Source organism: Cantharellus anzutake (assembly GCF_015039405.1).
Source record: "Cantharellus anzutake strain C23 chromosome Unknown EI90scaffold_32, whole genome shotgun sequence".
In the NCBI taxonomy this organism is placed as follows: domain Eukaryota; kingdom Fungi; phylum Basidiomycota; class Agaricomycetes; order Cantharellales; family Hydnaceae; genus Cantharellus; species Cantharellus anzutake.
The window spans coordinates 388,499-402,009 of NW_024066982.1; the positions used below are offsets into that span (position 1 = coordinate 388,499).

At 50.9% G+C, this 13,511-nt stretch overlaps 1 protein-coding gene across 1 annotated transcript; it reads right to left on the minus strand.

Moving 5' to 3' along the window:
* Positions 1–635: 635 nt before the first annotated feature.
* EI90DRAFT_3063242 (uncharacterized protein) lies at positions 636–1,952 on the minus strand. The gene is made up of 4 exons (XM_039060717.1): positions 1,833–1,952; positions 1,553–1,784; positions 1,319–1,497; positions 636–1,262 (listed from the first exon to the last, which is right to left on the minus strand). Exons 1-4 carry the CDS (start codon positions 1,904–1,906, stop codon positions 1,022–1,024), a joined length of 726 nt encoding a protein of 241 aa, XP_038914681.1. The 5' UTR covers positions 1,907–1,952; the 3' UTR covers positions 636–1,021.
* Between the last annotated feature and the right edge of the window lie 11,559 nt (positions 1,953–13,511).

Consider the following 13,511-nt stretch of genomic DNA (forward strand, 5'->3'; position numbering starts at 1 on the left):
ATGGCCTTTGGATTGAAGGGAACATTGAAGTGATACAGCACCTGGCGTAAGAGTTTATTGTGTGTGACGTTGGCGAGAAAGAGGGAAACACCATCTCTAACGTTCAATGCTTGGCAATGGGAAGTCACATTTGGTCTTGATTGAGGGGCAGGAAGCAGAGATTAGGAATACAAAACAAAAAACAAGAGAGCGCTGGTGAAGTACTTTATTCCTTCCTTGACATTACATAATTTTGTGCCTCATTCATTCTCCTAGGAGGGTCCATTCAAGAACATATACGACGCCAAACCTCTCGGTTCTTACAAATCCCAGCAGGACAAAAATTTTGCTTACATTTACGATCTAAAACCCGGAGATATCGTCATCGCTCAATGCGTATTGGAGAGGTTCACTGAAACGGGGTCCAATCTGAAAAGGGTTGCTTTCAAACTCATTGGTATAGGCTACTTGGGAGACGATGAAATGGCATCTCTTTCTGCTTCTCTGTCCAAGCGCGTTCTCTGTAAGCTACTCAATCTTCTTACTATACTTCGTTGTACCATATGCGTCTTGCGCAGGTTACAATCTCTGATTTCATTCATTAATGGGTGCTGTGCAGGTGACCGCGATGCAAAGCACGCACTCTAGTAATGTAATATCCTGTGCATTATCACTGAGTAAACAAAGATTATTGATAAATCATCGGAAACCACCCAAAAAGTCAGTGAAGTGCACACAGGTTCTCCTGCGAAAAGTCCAGCCAGTGATGCACATTGAACGAGTTAACCCGCGTCGCTTTAGGATGTTCATAGCTACCGTGACGTAGATCTATTTTAGACCTTTACACTACAGAACGGTATTCTCGCCCCGACCGGAAGCGCCGAGTGTCGATGGTGCGGGAGAGAGAAAGCCGGAAGCGGATTGGAGTGTAATTCAATCACGACTCTCAACGACACGCCAGTGGAAAGAGCTTCGAATCATTTAAACTATACAATGACTGAAAAATGACAGTATGTGGAGGGTTCTAGGCGGAAAATGCTGGTTATCCGAGGTTCGCCCACGTATCTTCCTCGCCTTCCGGTGGTGCAGGTACAGGTGCTGAGGAAGGTTTTAGGAGCTCTTGTCGCTCCTGTCTGGAATCAAATATTATCTCTTGAGGGGGGAGGGCGACGTAGCCTGCATTGGATGGTGACTCCAATTCATCATCATCAAGGTCGATGTCCATTGCACGGGAGCGAGACAAATCAATGGGTTTCGGTCGCGCGAATATGCTTGTCCCGGATCTTCACAAAATGCAAGTGAGAACCGCTCCCTAAACACGCCGCCCAATAAGACTGACTTTTTCATTATCGCTGCAAGTCTCCAGAACTGAACGATGTTACGTGCGGCGAGAAGCAAAGTGTCGAAAACTTCTTCTTCTTTGCTTGCGCAAGGTGTCGAAAGGATGACAATGAGAGTTACGAAGCAGAACAAAGTCATAGCTATATCGAGCCAGTTGAATACCGAAGTCCAGAATAGCTTGAAGGAAGATAAGGAATTTGTGTGGCGCGAGCATAATCCATCCAAGCCGCACCTTCGAAAGAGCCAATACTCGTGTAATGACTTCAATTATCATGGCGGTGTTTATAATAAACTCCAACACAAAGAACGCAGTTCCAGGGCATCCACGAACCAGACTCAGAACCACAGTAGTTATGGATAGGGCCGTCATACACAAATAAAAGAATATGTATGCATGGGAATGTAAGAGGCGATTGGCGAAGGACCTTGTCACTTCTCCTCTGGTCAATGTGTAGTGCGAGCGACTAGAGACAGAGATAAGATAATAGATAAGGCGTCCCAAAACCACTTACACTACGAGCCTTGAAGGGCTCTCCCTTGAGGTCTCCTCGTCACCGTTCATAAGCGCTTGGTGATCTTCCGCCATGGGTTTGGACTTGGTGGCTGTGGACTTGGTGGCTGTGATGATCGCGTGACCATTACAGAGGGATTGAATTCAATACAGCTCTTTTCCCCCTTCGGCTTAGTTGTCACGTGATCCGTTTTTTTTTTGTTCCGCCCTTGCTTGTTGCCCGAACACCTATTACTCGTCACGGGGACACAGTAATATGGTACTACAAGGTACTACAAGGTACCCCACTGTTAGAACTGGGCAAGGGTGGATGATTCCGGAGGGGAACCGGAGACTTAGCAAGGAGGGACCTTGGCCTCAGCGACTCAAGCAGAGCACTGTGCCATTGCTGTTTGTCCATTTGGTCCTTAATTTCATAGGAGGCGAGCAGGAAGTCTCTAGGGGGCATTTCAGGTCGATTTTAGACTAAGGACTAAAACGAGTATGTACAAGTGCCGATTGTCAGGGACAGCTCCGAAAGCGGCGAGGTCCCTGTGTGCGGGACTCGGTGGGACGGATAGCGGCTGTGCGTAGCGGCGATCCCGTCGCGGGGTGAGCGTCCCCGACCACTTAGGCTGAAGTGGGAAGTTGAGTTATCATTAAAAGGGAAAAGCTATGGTACTTACCTGAAGTGGGAAGTTGAGAAGAAGGCTGCTTCTGTTCCCACCCCAGGCGCTATTATATACATGCGGTCAGGGTCATGTGGAGGAGGCCACGTCATCTCCGCGCACAGCCACACCTCCCCGGGTGTCTCTGTGGGAGATCCCGGAGGCAGCCGTTCAGTAGGCAGGAGTGTGCGCGGTGCGTGCAGCGATCAGGGAAGCGGGGTTAGATATGTAGTGGTACATGGAGAAAAGGGAAATCGACCGTAGAATAGAAATGGAGAGAAAAGGAGGAAAGTGAGAAAGGAGGGACGGGCTGATAGCGGGGGTCGCGGAGTAGAACAGTACAGCGTGGGGTGCGGTGCGGGGTCAGGCGGGTGTGCCCTGACACCGATATATATAATGGAGGGGGTGAAAGCACAAGGAAACAAAGGGGATCCGAATCAGAACGAAGGCATCTGAATGGGAACAAAGGGAAGACAGAAGTGGAGCGGCACCAAAGGTCATAAGGCAGAACCTGTGGTACGTCTGAAAGGAGGTAAGGAGGGCGAGGCCCAGAGGGGCAGGAGGATGAGGGGAAGTGGGGATGATGACTAACTGGCTAGAATGGGAAGAAGCAGCAGTCCAAATAGGGATGAGGGGAAAACGCGAGAGATACATTACAAGCGGTGAAAGAGCCGAAGATGATCCATGGAGCTTGGAGGTTACGGAGGTTACGGAGGTGGGGTTGAAAGTCCGAGGAATATTGGCAATGGTGTTTACGTAGTATGAGGTCACCAATGCAATGGACTAAGGCCGAGGTGGAGTCAAAGTCCAAGGTAGGAGCTATGATGGAGGCTCGGAGCAAAGGTACGAGTGGTGTCCAAGTATGAAGTATGGGACAGCGGTGGAAGGTCGTAACTTGGTGGGGGATTGACGGAAGAGGGCCAGAGGGAAGAGAGAGGAAGGAGGAAGGAGGAAAGGTGTCAGGTCCAAAGGTGAGTATCGGAGCGGACGGGAGAAGAGTAGGAGGGTGACGGAAGGGTGGAGGTGTTGTGGGGAGGAAGCAGAGGAGTGGGAGGAGGAGTAGTAGGAGGGTGGCGAGAGGGGTGGTGTTCAGTCCGAGGTGGGTATTGGAGCGGATGGAGATAGGACAGGAGAGGGACGGAGGAGTGGAGGTGGCATGGGAGGTGAGAGGAGGTGTGGTGCCAGGACTGAGGGTGAATATTGGAACAGACAGCGGTAGGGTAGGACTCCAGAGGTGGTGAAGAAGGAGGTCCAGGAGTCAGGTCGGTGTCAGGGCACACACCCTGACTAGCCTGGACCCGGACCCGGATCCGGACCCGGACCCACACCCGCATGTGCGCTCCGCCCCGCATGCTCCGCGCGCCGCATGCTCCGGGCCCGGTTCCCACTCTTCATGTGACTTCCGGGTATCCCCGGAAGTTTTCGCCATATTGGGCCACTGTGGGAAAGTGAGAAGTTAACCTTCTTCTCACTTTCTTACCCACAGTAGGCAAGTGTATTCTACACTGCTTCTTTACCTTATACACTTTCTTACCCACAGTAGTTGTGCCTTGAGACTAGGCTGTTACAGATTAGGCTGTGGGCTATAGAGAGAGGGGTCATGGGGACCCGGGGTCCGTCCCCTGACAGTCGGGATCTGTTATGCATGGATATGACACCCACCTGATGTAAGGTATTTGCCCTTTGGGTGTGCACACTCTCGCTGTTGGAGAATATAATATATTCCCAATAGTATAGAGTTTAACAGCCTATACTGGCATGGCTCAAGGGCGAGTAGTGTATGGATGCACGCTAGAGGTCCTGGGTTCGATACCAGGCTTGTCCATGATTTTATGTCCTTGCCATGTGACCTGGATTTGAAGCCATTTGAATTGGAGCTCCGGATAAGTCCAGTAGTTGCACCGGATACAATTTTGACACTTGCACCAGTGCACTGAGGTGAAAAACTAGTACCAAGTTGCAAATGCCTGGAGAAGCTCTGGGGTACCATGACCTGAAAACCCAGAAAACTCCCCTATGCCGCGACTTTTTTGGAGCTCACCGTCACATGCCCTTCTGGCAACGTCTCCGGATGCGTTGTCACCATCGTCATCAACAACACTGACAACATTTCTCTCAAAATCCATTATTTCCTTATGACTTGATTTGTATGTGACATAACTTCCCTTTTTCTCTCTCCATTGCCATTTGCTGCTTTGCCATTGCTTTCATTATCTACTAAATAGTTATGTAACAATGAACTCTTTCAGATCAACTCTAAATCTGTTGATGAGCGACACTTGATCTCGGAGCTGGACTATGAGTAATGACTCAGTCTCAGCCAATATGCGTGAAGAACTAGATATATTACCTATGAGTAATGACTAGAGGTAATATACATAATATAAGTTACAATGATAAAGCAATGAGGGAATGTAACTAACTAACCTCAGTCTCAGCCAATATGCGTGAAGAACTGAGGGAAAAGGAAATGAATTCAAATGAATGAATATGTCCGTGGCCTGGCATGGATTAGTCCGAAATAATATAAAAGAGAAAAGGTGTTGTGACTAAGTAGTCATGCTACTGCGGGAATGTGGCTGTCCGGGCGAGTTCCTCACCTGGATGTGGGAATGTGGCTGTACGAAAACTCGTCCGGCCTCCCATAGCACACGGTTCCTCCAACAAAATCAAGATTTTCCAAAGCAGTGGTTATTTGACTGATGAGATGGTGCAATTCCTCAACATCCTCAATCTCGGTTTCCAGGAGCCCACCTACCACATCACCATCAACATCCATGACCACATCAGATGTATGGGCCAAGCTGTTTGACTCAGGAGTGCAATGTCAGTTGGTGTGGGTGGTGTTGTAGAGGGTGCCTGTTCATCAATGATGCTGCTGGGAATTGTCAGGAACATTGAGAACATGTATCTGGATGGTCTGCAAGGGTGTGTGAAGTTGTCCAGGTTCGTAAGGCCAGAGGGGCAGGACTTCAGCTTCAGTGACTTGGTGTCAGGGCACACACCCTGACTAGCCCGGACCCGGACCTGCATGTGCGCTTCCACCCTGCATGCTCCGCATGCCGCATGCTCCGGGCCTGGTTCCCATTCTTCATGTGACTTCCAGGTATCCCCGGAAGTTTTCACCATATTGGGGCCACTGTGGGAAAGTGAGAAGTTAACCTTCTTACTTTCTTACCCACAGTAGGCAAGTGTACTACCTACTGTTTATCTATTCACTTTCTTATTGTTAGATACAGGTCTGGGGTCGGCACCGAGGGTCGCTGTTGTGGGCTGCTATAGGCTGTGATGGCCATGATGCCATGAACAAGGCCCAAGGGTAGGGCATTTGGCCTCAGCGACTCTAAAGGAGCACTGTGCCCCCTAGCTGTCTCTTGGCCCTCATTTCACACTCACTGGAGTTGCCTTGCTGGGGTCATGTCAGGGACGCATCCAGGGTCGAATGTCAGGGATCAGCAATGACCCTGGACCCTATGCTGGCTGCACATATGCATGTGGGAAGTATGCCGGTAATTCCCATCTACTCTGCTTACCTAAGCCCCGGTGACCCGGATCATCTCTGGCATTGTTCTGGAACATTCTATGATCACGTGATTCTATCGGCAATCCATTTGGTTTCCTTATTGCTGGACTCTACATGTATATAGCTGACCCTAAGATGGGGACATCCCTTTCCCCCGGCTTTAATCACAACTAGGTTATCGGAGCATCCTGCGCGAGCACACATGTCCCCTGACATTGAAGGGACCCGGGTGTAATGCCTGGCACTGAGGCCGTCGCGGGGTGTGGAGCAGGCATGCATACTGATGGGCCTGATGCGGGACGATGGTCCCTGGCCACTCAGACTGAAGTGGGAATCATGAGTTGTTATTAAAAGGGGAAACTATGCTACTTACCTGAAGTGGGAATCGTGAGAAGAAGGTTACTTCTTTGGTTCCCACCCCAAGTACCTTTATGTACATGTGGCTTGGGTCACCTGAGGTTTGCCACTGTGAGGCCCTGGCCCATGTCTATATTCCACCCACAACATCAGTTGATGTTGTGTTGTGTAATAATTATGTCGCAACGCTAATTTAGCGTCACGGAAGCTTCTCTATTTATTTGTGCCGAGAATGTATAAGATTGTATATAAACCCTCGGGGTAGCTGTAAAAGGCAGATCAGCCTTTACCTCTACCCCGTTAATATACAGCCAAATCAAGCGTATACTTAGACGGACTTCTGAGGCCTGAGGCGAACGGGGGAATGGAACGTTACCGTCCCCAAACTAGTAAGATACCTTTCACTTTTTTACGCTTTTATTCTCTTTCCATTCTCGGCACCGCGTTACCGGCGCCGAAACCCCATTTGGCAACGCGCGCGTCGTCGGCCCCTGACAACGCGCGACTTCGATCAAGTTCTCACGCGAACTTGTTGAACGACTCGACACCTCTTCTGGATGTCGTGGAGATACAACACCAGGAGCACGTCCAACGCTCCCGCCAACACGGCCGGCCCCTCCACTGGCCGTAGGGTGGAAGACGACACCACCTCAAGTGATGGTGGTGATCTGGGCCTGCAAGGGCCCAGGGACGCGTCTCAGACATGTCCCACCTATATGAGAGACATTGACGAAGTCACAACGTCTGAAGCCCTCGCAGTGGAGACTCTCACAGCATTTGTCCCAATGCGCGTGTTGCGTCCTCCATCCCCAACCCACTCCCTTGCGTCTGAAACGGCGTGAGTACTAAGAAATCGCATCGACCAAGTCGATGACAACATCGCCGACTTGAGAGGCGATGTCCGTAACATGAATACCCAAATCTCTGGGAACAGCAATAACATCGCTCGTCTAGATCGTAACATCATTAAGGTGGAGGAAAGACTTAATGAGAAACTAAACGAAATTCTCCTCACGCTCTCTCGACGCGACGAGCCAAAGCCACCCACAGCAACGGTGGATAACCCACCTGCAAACCCTCCAGTGAACCCAACAACGGGTGGAGACCCTGTCATCGTCTCTGACCAGACGAAAAAAACCGCTGTTGAGGTGCAGGTGCCCCAAGAGGTCCCTGTAGTCCCCGTTAATCAAACGGGTCAACCAATCACTAAACCCGCTGTGGAGGCGCAAGCACCCCAGGAGGTCCCTGTAGTCCCCGTTAATCCAACGGGTCAACCAATCAGTGGGGTCCCCATACCTGGAGGGATCCCCACTGTCTCTGCTGTCGTCACAGAGGTGACAAGTTCACACCCGTCTGTCGAGGTACAAGAATCTGACGGACGTTTTGTTCCCATCTTTAGTGGAACTAAGCCACCTACCCCGCCGACGGCGCCAGTAACCACTGACGCCAAGGGAAAAGGTAGGGAGATCGACCCAGGACAACTGGCTGGATCGTCGACTGCAGGGAGAGTGGAACTTCTCCATTCCATCTCAGACCAGGCTTCGTGCCCGCGCCATTCATTCTGTCGTCCCAACCCACGAACGGTGGGGTGAAAATACCACGCGTTGACGCTACTCAAACGCGTAATTTCCCTCCCGACCACGGGAGAAAGAAAGCAGTGCCGATGAAGGCCACTGTGGAGACGATACAGGAGGAAGACGGTGACGCGGAAGTCACCAGTGTTCCGTACAATTATTACACATGGAAAAAACGCCCGATCTACGTCCAGGATCGTGTAGATGACATTGGCGGACAGCCCGCCAAGGTCAGACCTATCTTCGCTAAGCGTAGTCTCAGCGAATCTACTTTCGACTTTAACGCCCGTCTGGATGCAGACGCAGCATTTGTATACAATGTGGGTCGTGGGGCAAATGGTGAAGACCCCGAAAGACTGTCCCACGGCACAGCACTCAGACGGGTGCTGGATAACTACCACCGATTCTCACAACCGCCTGTGGCTCCAGAAGGGAGCAAGAGGCGTGTAGACCAAGTTGGGTCTAACTCAGGAAGAAGGCCCTGCCGTCCGAGTGGGGATGGTGATGACGAGGATGGTGGCGAGGGTGGCTCGTCCTGGCCCAACCCACCATTTCCTGACCCATTTGGCACCGAAGCAAAATGGGAGCCTTCATCCAACTTTCCAAACCGCTCATCTGTACAACCCGGTTTGTTTGACTCAACCATGCGTTCATACGCAGCACCTGTGGCACGAGTAGTGCCTGATCCATCTGAGTTCATGACTCAGCTTCTTGAGTCTGCACGCTGAAGTGTGGAGGTTCGAATCCTGCAGCCACTGCCTGCAGATGTACGCCCAGAACTGCTCAAAAAGATGCAGGGACTAACTCCGACCATCAAATGGTCTGGAGAAAATAACTCAAAGATATTCCACAACTGGCTGCACTCCTGGCTAGCTATATGTTGTCATGTGGGTGGAAGGGTGAAGCTTATAACGAGTTCCACATCCACACTTTGACAACCGCCGTTGAAGGCGAGGTGCAAGACCTCCTGATGCACTATATACGCATTGGAGTGCAGAACGGGGTAACTCCCCCATTCTGGGATCTACTAGAGATCCTTATCTGCACCTTCATCAAGAAGTCTGCAGCAGTAGCATCCACAAAAGCGTTCAAAACGCTTTCATACGATTCCACAAAGGGAATCAAACACTTCTATAACCAGCTGTATCGTGCAGCTGAGGAGATGATCACACCTCCTGACCAGGCAACGTTCAATGAACGTTTCCTGAACGCCTGTTAGAACCGGGCGGAAACAGACGACTCCGGAGTGGAATCGGAGACTTAGCGTGGAGGGACCTTGGCCTCAGCGACTCAAGCGGAGCGCTGTGCCATTGCTGTTTGTCCATTTGGTCCTTAATTTCACAGTAGGTGAGCAGGAAGTCTCTAGGGGGCATTTCAGGTCGATTTCGGACTAAACCAAAACGAGTATGTACAAGCGCCGATATATATAATGGAAGGGGCAAAAGCACAAGGAAAACAAAGGGTAACCGAATCGGAACGAAGGCGTCTGAACGGGAACAAAGGGTAGAGGGAGCGGAGCGGTACCGAAGGTCATAAGGCAGGACCTGTGATATGTCCGAAAGGAGGTAGAGAGGGCGAGGCCCAGAGGGGCAGGAGGATGAGGGGAAGTGGGGATGATGACTAACTGGCTAGAATAGGAAGAAGCAGTAGTCCAAATAAGGATGAGGGGAAAACGTGAGAAATACATTACAAGCGGCGAGGGTGCTGAAGGCGATCCGTGAAGCTCGGGGGTTGCAGAGCTTACGGAGGTTATGGAGGTGGGGTTGAAAGTCCGAGGGATATTGGCAATGGTGTTTACGTAGTATGAGGTCACCAATGCAATGGACTAAGACCGAGGTGGAGTCAAAGTCCGAGGTAGGGACTATGATGGAGGCTCGGAGCAAGGTATGAGTGGTGTCTGAGTGTGAAGTACGGGACAGCGGTGGAAGGTCGTAACTTGGTGGAAGGGTGGCGGAGGAGTAACAGAGGGGAAAGGTAATGGAGAAGGAGTGGCGGAAAGGAGAGTAGTCAGGTCCGAAGGTGAGTATCGGAGCGGACGGGGGAAGTGTAGGAGGATGACGGGAGGGTGGAGGTGTTGTGAAGGGGGAGCGGAGTAGTAGGAGGGTGGCGAGAGGAGCGGTGTTCGGTCTGAGATGAATATCGGAGCGGACAGAGATAGGGTCGGAGAGGTAAGGAGGAGGTGTGTTGCCAGGACCGAAGGTGAGTATCAGAACGGCAGCGGTAGGTTATGACTCCGGAGGTGAAGAGGGTGGAGGTCCGGAAGTCGGGTCGGGGTCGGGTATGCACGGATATGACAACGCCATCCCTGGCGAAATGCGTCGGGAGATGGTTATGCGCCACGAAATTTCTGTGGACTACACAACGAAAGACAAGTTGTGGACTGCCGTGCTCCACCTGGACCACGCATACGATTCTATTAAGGTGATCTCTGCATATTGTAACGACTCGCAGGCGCCAACCACGTCGAAAACGATGCAAAAACATAATACCAATGCTGCAGCAGCACCCAAAAAGGCTGCTGATTCCTTGTCCGCCAAGAAAGTGTACAAAAACACATTCGGGGGGAACACGTCAACTCTGAAGAGCGGACAACGCTCGACCTTCTGTGCGAGCTATTCGCCGGCTCCAAAAACAGAGAAGTCGATGTCATCTACAGCGGCGAAATCGATGCCATCCTTGGATAGGGATGGGAAACCGTGTTGTTATAAATGTGGGAAAGTAGGGTATCAACGTGATTGCCCAAATCATGATAAGCCCAAACTGCGCATGTACAACATAGCGGTTGAGTCTGACGAGCGGGACCTACAGGACTCGGAGCCTGTAGAAGATCCAGAAGGAGTTGAAGATCCTGCAGAGGTGCAGGACTATATGGTCGACGATGAGGCATTCGACGATAAACTCGTGGACGACCTGTACGACCCCAACCTCCTCGCTGAGGCGGAGGAGGAGTACGTAGAAGTGGATGCTGACATGTTCGTTGGTGCTATGACGTTCGTGGATCCCACGGACGAAAACTTCTCCATTAAATTAGCGTCTGCTCGGCAAGCAGACAAACTGCCATCTGATGAGCAGATAGTAGCTGAGCTTGTCGACGACGCAGTAAAGACCTACAAGAGGGACGGTGTTATACCGGTCCCAAAATCTTCATACAGCAAACCGTCAACGCAAAGTGTGACGAGTTCTTCAGTGCCTAACAAGCTTCTGAAAAAAATCCCGCCAATATTTGATGCAAAGTTTAGAATCTCGTGAGAGGCAGGTAAATACCCTGAAAACTGCAGCGCCGACTTAAGGCAGATGCTCACCGGCGAGGTTAACATTGCCGGGGTAAACGCTTTTGTCCTATTTGATAGTGGTGCTGAAACAGACGCCCTATCTCCAGATTTTGTCTGAGCAGTACATATTCCACTGCTCGAGTTGCCAAACCCCTTGGTTCTCCAGATGGGGACCAAAAACAGTTGTTCATGCATAATGTACAGCACGAATACTCCCGTAACCATTCACGGGGTTACGTCTACTCACTATTTTGACGTCGTCAACATTGACCGCTATGACGCCATTCTCGGAGCTCCTTGGCTGAATGCCAACGGAGCGTCCCTCAATTTCGAAATGCACACCGTCCACATAAAGATGGGCGACATCAAAACGTTTGATGTCCTGATGGAACGGGGTAAAACCTCCGTGGGGGCTGCTGCACACGGTCGCCCCAAAGTTCCCTGTGCACCGAGATCCGAACTGCCATCTAAACAGACGGCATGACGCAATACGGCGAAGGCTGGAACCCTTCGCCACGCGTCCTTGCCATCTCTGCTCAAAAAGACGCGGATACCTCCCAGTGGCCCAATCACTGGCCAAGCCCGAGGTCGAAAGACCTCAGGCTTCCCAACTGTTCCCATTTAGAAGGGCTGCCAATGACAGACCCTGAATTCGTGCCACTCAGGAATTGGTGGCGTGAACGTTTCAAGGACATCTGGTGCCAGCCCCTGAAGTCCTACCTCTGTTCAGGGAGGTTAACCACCGGATCAACTTGATTGATCCGAATAAAAAATATATAGAAAGAAGGGCTATGTGCCCTCAGGCCCTCGAACCGCAGCTTCGAGAAAAGATCGCTCGTTATGAGCGAGCCAAGTGGTGGGAATGCAAGGCAGTTGCGACGGCGGCTCCACTTCTTTGTCTTGCAAAGAAGGACAGTTCTTTACGGACTGTAATCGATGCGAGAAATCGCAATGCGAACTCAATTCTCGATGTCACGCCCATGCCTGACATGCGTTTCATCATGGATAGTATGGCTCGGGTAACTTATCGATCAAAGATCGATATGATGGATGCGTATGAACAGATTCGTATCGAACTGGACTGCGTACAATACACAGGGATGAGTACCCTGTACGGTACTTTCATATCGAACGTGCTGCAACAAGGGGACTGTAACGGCCCTTCCATGTTCCAGCGCGTTTTGACTTGGATCCTAAGGGACCAAATCGGTTGAGCCGTCCACGTATGGTTCGACGACATCTTCACTGGAACTACGACAGTGAAGCAACACAACGAGAAATTCTTGTGGATATATACTCGTCTAAGGGACAAGAAGCTCTATGTGAGCCCAAGGAAATTTGAGCCATTCGCCCCTGTACTCAACATACTGGGGTGTAAAGTGGACTCAAACGGAATCCACACAGATTCCGACAAACTAGACAAAATAAGGAACTGGCGAACGCCAGAGAACCACACCGAGGTTCTGCGATTCCTAGGGCTCATTGAGTACCTAGCGAAATTCCTGCCCAACGTCAGTGCATACACTGGACCGTTGCAATCCATATGCACCAGCCATATGCCGTTCCGCTGGAGCACCCTACACAAAAAATGTTTCGTGCAGATCAAAGTAATCACGTGCAAGACGCCGATTCTAAAGCCCATAATCTGGGATATACCGGATTCAGAAGACCAAGACAAGTACCGTGTCTGGGTGATCACCGACGCCTGCCCCACTGGCGTCGGGGCCATGCTTGCACAGGGTGCAGAATGGCAAACCTCTAACCCTGCTGCATTTATGTCGAAGAAATTCACCCCGACTCAATGGGCGTATTTCGCCTATGAGCTAGAAGCTCTAGGCGTTCTGGAAGCACTCACCAAATGGCTCGACGAGCTGACTGGTGGGCGGAAATTCACTGTGGTCACTGACCACAAGGCGCTTACTTCAAAGAGAAGAATCACACTGTGCCGCGACACATTCGTTGGCAAAATTTCTTTCACGGTTTCAATTGTGACATCGTGTATGTACAGGGCCACACAAACAAAGTGGCTGACACCCTGTCGCAATACTATGAATCCTCGTCAGACGAGGATGTCCACTACGACGATTACGTATCCGCGGATATACGTATTGATAAAGAGGGTGACGACCTGCCCTTGGCGCGTGCTGAGGAAGCACGAGAATTATTACACCTGCACAGGTTAAGACTGCAGTGCATACACCTGGGTGCGTCCCACTCTATTGGAGATGCTCAGGAGCCACGAGATCTCGAGGCATCTGTGCTCGATCCCCCTGACGATCGTCAAGGGAGGAGGGAGCTTTCCCTTGA

What these genes read in the sequence shown, in the direction of transcription:
- EI90DRAFT_3063242 (XM_039060717.1), bottom strand. Translation starts at nt 1,906, where the DNA reads ATGGCGGAAGATCACCAAGCGCTTATGAACGGTGACGAGGAGACCTCA. An exon ending in GAGTATTGGCTCTTTCGAAG is followed by an intron (nt 1,498 to 1,552) that starts GTGCGGCTTGGA and finishes TCTTCCTTCAAG; the next exon opens with CTATTCTGGACTTCGGTATT. An exon ending in CTTGCAGCGATAATGAAAAA is followed by an intron (nt 1,263 to 1,318) that starts GTCAGTCTTATT and finishes CATTTTGTGAAG; the next exon opens with ATCCGGGACAAGCATATTCG.